General features: G+C 47.0%; 1 protein-coding gene across 1 annotated transcript in view; it reads right to left on the reverse strand.

The window, feature by feature from the left end:
• Window positions 1-8,811, reverse strand: part of CDYL2 (chromodomain Y like 2) — an 87,811-nt gene that overhangs the window by 25,433 nt on the left and 53,567 nt on the right. The window contains exon 4 of the mRNA XM_012555935.2: window positions 5,126-5,298. Within this exon, the coding sequence (XP_012411389.2) occupies window positions 5,126-5,298 (173 nt within the window). The remainder of the gene's footprint in view (window positions 1-5,125; window positions 5,299-8,811) is intronic.

An 8,811-nucleotide genomic window follows, 5' to 3' on the forward strand; every position in this document is an offset into this window, starting at 1 on the left:
CATACATATATATACATACATATATGTATACATACATATATATATTTGGAATTTATTTGTTACAGCAGCTAATACTTAACTAATACAAATGTCGATCTGATTTCTCTCTTCTCAGTTGACACTGTTCCCTCAACTCTCTATCAAAACATGTGGGTATCATGGTGATATGCTGGGATAGGGTTCAACTGTGAGAAGACTGCTTAATATTCTGCTGGGGTAGAGAGTATCTCCCACCAGTCATCTGTCAGTTTGTCATACTGTGGTGGCTTGCATGTGCTATGATTCTGGAAGCTATGCCACTGGTATTTCAAATATCAGCAGGGTCAACCATGGTGGACAGGTTTCAGCAGAACTTCCAGACTAAGGCTAGGAAGAAAGGCCTGGCAATCTACTTCTAAAAATTAGCCAAGGAAAACCTTACGGATCACAACAGAACACTGTTCAACTCACTTGCTTTGGACACATCATCAGGAGGGATCAATTGCTAGAGAAGGACATCATGTTTGGTGAAAGAGAGGCTAGCAAGGGTGAGGGAGATCCTTCTGTGAGATGGACTGGCAAAATATCCACAACAATGGACTCGACTCAAACATGCCAGCAACTGTGAGGATGACGCAGGAGAAGGCAATGTTTTGTTCTCTTGTATATAAGGTCACTGTAAGTCAGAGAAGACTCAATAACCTCGAGCTTATCTTATAACCTATAAAAGTCACCATAAAAGTATGCACCTTTGACCCAGGATTGAGGCATTCTATTGCCTCACTCCCACATGACTGTTGGACTGCGAGTCAATCATGGAGTTATCTCAGTCACTGGTGGCCACACTGCGGCTGACCCCAAAAGGATGCAACTACAAAGAGGGAGTTCTGGCACCATGACTCTATGATTTCTGGCTTTCCAGTGACCCATTTTCTGGCTTGCCTTCCTAACCTCACAGCTTAAGTCCCTGGTTTTAGCAGGTGGTTTTTAACAAATGGAGCGCTGGTGGTGCAGTGGTTAAGAGCTTGGCTGCTAACCAAAAGGTCAGCAGTTTGAATCTACCAGCTGCTCCTTGGAAAACCTAGGGGCAGTTCTACTCTGTCCTATCGACTCAACAGCTACGGGTTTGGTTTGGTTTGGTTTTTTTAATCAACTGCCTATTTGGAGTCTGCAGGAGACATGGCACCCTTTTCAGGGTCCTTGGGCCTACATGGTCTGTGTAATTTTTGGCAGAAATTCCTGAGACCCTTCATACAATTCCAGGATCTTGGATCTCAGAGGTGGGAAGGACGTTAAGAGTCATTGAGTCAAATCCTCCACTCAGTGTAGGATTCTCTCTGTAACATCCTGCAGGTGCATCATCCCCCCTCTGTTGGACATTTTCAATAAAAGGGGGTCCATCCTATGAAGACAGCTTCCCTGTGTGGGCCTGGTACTCCCCTTAACTCTGCTCTATCATCCACACAACAGCCCTCTGAGGACCGACTTCAGCTCTTACAACCTGCACGAGCCATCCCCTTCCAGACCTCAGAGCCCTTCATTCTGGTTTCCAACCTGAGCTCTGTGCAGGTGCTCCAGAGACCCCCGAAGGGGCTAAGGGGACCCCCCCACTCCCTCATGTTTCAATCCAACCAGCCTCCCCATTTCATTTCCTTCATATAAAGATGTGACACGGAGACCACTCTCCCCTTTCTTTTCTTCTCACCTCCAGCAGTAGATCTTATCACAGGGACTCAGTGAACACAGAAGCCAAACAGCAAACAGGATATTGCATTACGGACTCTGTGGCTCAGATATCTGATCCTGCCTCAGATGGTAGGACTGGGCTTGGAAGGCTGTTCACCATCCTCCCCAGCAGCATCAAAAGCCGTCACGCTGACCCGTCCTTCCAAGTTTCCTCTGCTCAACCCAAGCCCTGTGGCTTCTGTCTGACCAAGCTCTGGGCTCTTCTGATGTGGCAGAAAGAACAAGAGCTTCTGAGTCCGAGAGACTGGGGCTCAAGTTCAACTCCGCCCCTAACAAGTGGTGTGATCTGGGAGAGGTTACCTGGCCTTGAGAGCGTCATTGTCTTCCTCTGTGAAATGGGAAAGTCAGTGATGCTTCCAACACGGGGCTGGGTGAGAATGAGACTAGATGGTCCACACAGGGTGCTCAGCACAGTGTGGACACCAGGGGTGCTCGATGCCTGCTGCTGTTATTACCATGAGTGCATCTGCCAGGGAGGGCCAGCAGAGCTGTCATTCGATTCTCAAAGTGGGCTCTGAGACACTCTTCTGCCCAAAAGACTCCGGAGCAAATGTCTGCACACAGGGATGTCTGATTTCATCTGCAGACAGCGGCAATTCTTTTGTGACCCAGCCACCCATGCCCTTTACCCCTCTCACTGCCAAAATTCAGAACTCAATCAGCTGACCCGGGGCCTGTGAGCACTGGATACACACACTGACAGTCATCCTGGGACTCTCCTCCCAGGGGTGTGCCGTAGGAGCCCATTCTATAGTTGGACCCAGATCTAGCAAGAACTCATGGCAGGAAGTAACAGTAATAGCAACAACAGCAGCAGCAGCAGCAATAATTCTTTACACCTGTTCTAAGAGCTTGGAGTTCCTCGGTGGTGCAAATGGTTAATGCTGCTAACTGAAAGGTTCGAGTCCAACCAAAGGCACCTCGGAAGAAAGCCTTTGCGATTTATTTCTGAAAAATCAGCCATTGAAAACCCGATGAAAAACAGGTCTACAACACAGATGGGGCGGCTGTGAGTTGCAGCTGACTCGATGGCAACTGTTGTGGTTACTCTAGGAGCTTACTATGGTACAGGAACAGTACCATCATTTCATGTGGATTATCTGATTACTCTTCATCCTAGCAACCCGCCAGCGAGGCCAATACCACCATTTTTACTATTCCATTTTCCAGGTGAACTGACAGCTTAGTGAGGTCAGTGACAGGCATAAGTCTGTAGCACTCGTAAGTGACAGAAGTGGGACTTGAGCTCCGGCAGCCTGCTCCCAGACTCCACGCTGCTATCTGCTAGACCACGGGGTCATTCTATGTACCCATGCTTGAACAGGCCAGCACCTCACTTATGCCTCTCTTCCAAGATGGGGCAGACAGCTTTGTTTGAGTCCTGGATGAGCAGTTCCTGCCAAGTGAATCACCCAGGCCTCTTTCTGCATGTACTAATTCATTCAACATTTGCAGAGCATGCACAGTGTACTGGGCCATGTATATGCATGTTTTCCTTGAGGTGAAGATGAGGCGGGGGTGGGAGCATTGTTTTGTGGGTGCTATGGCCATGTGGGCATGCCAAGACCCTGGAGGTCAGGCCTGCCAAGCGTACGTCCCAAGAGAACTGCAGTGGATGTCAGTAGGTTATCGGGGTGGGGGAGGTTCTATGGCCAAAATATGTTTCAAGACCGCTAGATTCTGAACTGAGTTCTTTTCCAAGAGGCTTCTCAGACCTTAAATATGTTATTATGCCTGGAAGTCTTCCACGAGGAGGGACAGAGCTTGCAGCATGGCCCAATCTCACTTAACGACAGTGCCCCTCGCTCACGGCACTTTGCTGGGAAATCCACAGAATATTGTCTGGGAAATATTTCTCTGCCTTCCAAAGCTGGTGGTGAGGCGCACACAGCAGTCTTCTTCTGACTCCTCTGGAGCACAGTCATGGAGACCCCATGCTGTACAGAGTAGATCTGCTCGATAGGGCTTTAATCTTAATGGAAGAAGATCTTCAGGCCTTTCTTCATGGTACTGTTGCGTGGGTTTGAACCACCAACGTTTCGGTTCGCAATCATGCATAAACTGTGGTCACCATGAGTCAGAATCAAATCGACGGCAACTAACAACAACAACATGGAGCCCAGTTCTACTCTGACACACATGGGGTTGCCATCAGTCAGAGTCGACTTGGTGGCAACTGGTTTTGCTTTTATTTAAATGGGGAAATAACTACCCTTCGGTGTTCCAAGAGGGACACTGACGACTGGGATTGGATGTCACCCCCAGGATCTCAACTTCTGCCTCAAAGGCAACAAGAGCAAAGGGAACACACTCTGCCCCATTGGGTCTGCAAGTGCACAGCTGTCCAGGGAACCCCAACATCCGCACCACACTGCTAAGCCACGCAGCTCGAGGGCACAGAGACGTCCAGACAAAGATTCCCACCACCAGGCAGGAGGCGGAAGTACTCTGGATAATACACGGGTATTACCGGATGCTGCACTTAAATCTCACTGTGATCAAAAGACTGAACTCGCCTAGAAAAAAAAGGCATCCCTTATTTTGGCGGGGCTAGAATTGCAGATAAAATACAGGATGTCCAATTAAAATTTAAATTTCAGATAAACAACAAATAATTTTTTAGTGTAAGTATATCCTACGTCTGAAAGTGAAGAGGACTTAAAGCACCGTGTGAAGAACTTGAAGAAATCAAACAATGTATTGCATTGGGCAAATCTGCTGCAAAAGACCTCTTTAAAGAGTTAAAAAGCGAAGACGTCACTTTGAGGATTAAGTGTGCCTGACCCACGCCATGGTATTTTCAATCGTCTCATATGCATGCGAAAGCTGGAGGATAATGAATAAGGAAGACCAAAGAAGAATTGATGCCTTTGAACTGTGGTGTTGGTGAAGAATATTGAACATACCATGGACTGCCAGAAGAATGAACAAATCTGTCTTGAAGGAAGTACAGCCAGAATGCTCCTCAGAAGCAAAAACAGTGAGACTTCATCTCATTTACTTTGGACATGTTATCAGGAGGGACCAGTCCCTGGAGAAGGACATCATGCTTGGTAAAGTAGAGGATCAGCGAAAAAGAGGAAGACCCTCAACAAGATGGATTGACACAGTGGCTGCAGTAATGGGCTCAAACATAGCAATGATTGTGAGGATGTGCAGGACCCGGCAGTGGTTTGCTCTGTTGTACACAGGGTTGCTATGAGTTGGAACTGACTCAGTGGCACCTAACAACAAAAACAACACATCCCACATGTTGCACAGGATATACTTATGGTAAAAAAAAAAATTCTTCGTTTTGTTTATCTGAAGTTCAAATGTAACTGAGCACCCTGTATTTTTGTTTGCTAAACGTGGCAACCCCAGGTGGAATCTAACGGGTCTGAACGGAAGCAGAACTCACCTGATGGCTTCTGCAATCCGAGTGCTCTCCTTCCGCCGGTCACTGGACAACCTGCCAATTAGGTAGGAATAGTCCAAGCCGCTGCAGAACACGCTGCCAACTGCGCTAAGGAGCAGCAGTTTGCTGTCGTCTGTGGCTGCGTTGCAGAGGGCTCGCCGCACTTCCTTCATGATCTGTGGGCAGAGACAAATTTGCTGGGGTGTTAGGTGGTTGTCCTGGAAGCCGGTCGGGCTTTCAGACCTCGAGGCTGCTGTGCCTGAACCCCTTAGGGGGCAGGCGAGTAAATCTGCATGTGTCTTGTGCTGGGAGCCTTGCTGAATATAAGTACATGTCCAGACCAAGGAAAGAAACACTTATTGAAACCGCAGCTTTCCTGAACCATCCCCACAGCAGGTGTGAGAATGCTAGTAAACTGGCAGTGTGGTGACTGGCTGCAGGCTTTGAAGACTGGTGTGGAGCAGTCTAATCCCCTTGCTAATCTCTGCAAATCTTCTTCCAGCATTTGCTCATTTAGCCCTTTACAAGGTATGGGAAGACAGTTGTGTGCACAGCCCAGTGAGGTACACGTGCCATCCCTGTTGGTGGTGTGTGCCATCGAATCGAGTTGATTCCGACTCACAGTGACCCTACAGGACGGAGCAGAACTGCCTTACAGGGGTTCCTACGCTGTCGTCTTCATGGGAGCAGATCGCCAGGTCTTTCTCCCGTGGAGCGACTGGTGGGTTCAAACCACCCACCTTTCAGTTAGCCACCAAGCAATTAACTGTTATGCCACTATTTAATTGGACCCTCGCATGGCTCTTACTTGGCACATGGTAAATGGACTTTGGCATCAGACCCAGATCTGGGTTCTAAGTCCTCCTGTCCAAACACTGGCTCTGCAGCTTACACGCCACGGGACTGTGGCCACACTAGGTATACTCCATCTCCTCATATATAATGAGGATCCTAGCACCAGCTTCACGCGTAAGGATTAAGTGAAAGGCAAGAACGTGTGATGGTCATCTTTAGTGAAATATGCCACTAAAGATGACATGTGACATGAAGGAACTGGTTGGCCACCTCCCAGCCATCACGGACAAGATTTGCTTATTTCCTACATATACACCCTGTGTGTTTTTAGGGTCCTAAGACCTTGTCTTGGGCTGGGAGACAGAATTGTAGAGACAGATACACAGATGCCTGAGGGAGACTAACAGGTGCTACTTCAGCAGTGAACACTGAGTGCCAGGCTCCATGTTGGATGGTTACAGCATAACACCATAACACCAACAGTAGACACTATTCTTTGCCCACCCACAGATGAGGGAACAGAAGAACAGAGAGATTAAGGTACTAGCCCAAGGCCACACAACTGGTAAGTGTTAAAGGTAAGATCTGAACCCAGGTCTGATGCAGAACAATGTCCAGTCCACACTACACATCCCCACTGTGTGGCTTGGCAGTCAAATCGGAGCAAGTGCCCCAGGCAGGGAAGGACACACAGGGAGGGGACAGCTAGGAGAGTCCAGTGCCCATCAATCATGACCCTTTGGCTACTGGGCCTTTTTTTTTAAATGTAACCTTCCAGACTAAAATAGACTAGAAAGAAAGGCCAGGCAATCTACTTCTGAAAATCAGCCAGTGAAAACCCTACGGATCATAACAGTCCAATCCGCAACCAATCATGGGGATTGTGCAGGACCGGGCAGCCTTTCGCTCCTTCATGCATGGGGTCACCATGAGTCAGGGCTAACTCAACGGCAGCTAACAACAACCATGTCCACACATTTTATTCCAAGTAAAAATTCTGCAAGGTAGGGAGTGTTATCGCAATTTTGTTGTTGTTGTTGTTGTTAGGTGCTTTCAAACTGATTTCAACTCATGGTGACCCCACGTGACAGAACTGCCCCACAGGGATTTCTGGGCTGTAATCTTTATGGGAGCAGATCACCAGGTCTTTCTCCCACAGAGCCACTGGGAGGGTTTGAACCACCAACGTTTCAGTTAGCAGCCAAGCATTTAACCGTTGTACAACCAGGGCTCCTTTATTCTAATTTTACAAGTGAAGAAATAAAGACTCAGAGAAGTGAAGCAAATCTACGTTGCCTTAGACCACGCTGCCACTGAGAGGCAGAACACATGATTCAAATCTCACACCAAAGCCACTTTGCCTCCCATGACTCCATACTACAGTCTGACTTAAATAAAATCAAGAATTTTAGTGGATGTAACACCTCAACAACAAAAATACAAATAATCCAATTAAAAAATGGGCAAATGATATGAACAGACACTTCACCAAAGAAGACATTCAGGTGGCTAACAGACACATGAGGAAATGCTCACAATCATCAGCCATTAGACAAATACAAATCACAACTATAATGAGATACCATCTCACCCCAACAAGGCTTGTACTAATCTAAAAAACACAGAATAATAAATGTTGGAGAGGTTGTGGAGAGACTGGAACACTTACAACACCGCTGGTGGGAATGTAAAGTGGTACAACCACTTTGGAAAACAATTTGGCACTTCCTTAAAAAGCTAGAAATAGAAATACGATATGATCTAGCAATCCCACTCCTAGGAATATATCCTAGAGAAATAAGAGTCATCACACACATAGACACACGCACACCCATGTTCACTGCAGCACTGTTCACAATAGCAAAAACAGGGAACAATCTAGGTGCCCATCAACAGACGAATGGATAAACAAATTGTGGTACGTACACATAATGGAATACTATGCGATGATAAAGAATAATGATGCATCCACATAACACCTCACAACGTGGATGAATCGGAGGGCATTATGCTGAGTGAAATTAGTCACAAAAGGACAAACAATGTATGAGACCACTATTAGAAGAACTCAAGAAAAGGTTTAAACGCAGAAAAAAGCATTCTTTGATAGTTACGAGGGCGGGGAGCGAGGGGAAGGGGAAGTCAATAACTAGATAGTAGACAAGGATCAACTTCGGTGAAGGGAAGGACAACACACAACACAGGTGAAGTCAGTACAACTGGACCAAAGCAAAAGCTAAGTTTCCTGGACACATCCAAAGACTCTGAGTGAGGGACAGAGTGGCTGGGGCTGGGGTCTGGGGACCATAGTTTTGGAGGACATCTAGGTCAACTGACATAAAAGTTTGTTAAGAAAATGTTCTGCATCCCACTTTGGTGAGACGGGGTCTTAAAAGCTTGCGAGTGGCCATCTAAGATGCATCAACTGGTATCATCCCACTTGGAGCAAAGGAGAATGAAGAAAACCAAAGACATAAGGAAAATATTAGCCCAAGAGACTAAAGGACCACATAAACCAGAGACTCCACTAGCTTGAAACCAGAAGAACTAGATGGTGGCCGGCTACCACCAATGACTGCCCTGACAGGGAGCACAACAGAGAGTCCCTGACAGATCAAAGGAAAAGTGTGGAGAAGAAGTCAAAGCCACGTAAAAAGACCAGACTTAATGGTCTGACAGAGACTGGAGGAACCCCCAAAACTATGCGCCTGGACGCTCTGTTAACCCAGAACTGAAACCATTCCCAAAGCCCACACTTCAGATATAGACAGGACTATAAAACAAAAAATAATACACGTAAGGAGTGTGCCTCTTAGTTCAAGCAGATACAGGAGACCAAATGGGCAGTTCCTGTCCAGAGGCAGGAAGGGACAGGAACTGGTTGAATGGACACA

The sequence above is a fragment of the Trichechus manatus genome, unplaced genomic scaffold (assembly GCF_000243295.1).
Source record: "Trichechus manatus latirostris isolate Lorelei unplaced genomic scaffold, TriManLat1.0 scaffold00053, whole genome shotgun sequence".
Classification (NCBI taxonomy): Eukaryota; Metazoa; Chordata; class Mammalia; order Sirenia; family Trichechidae; genus Trichechus; species Trichechus manatus.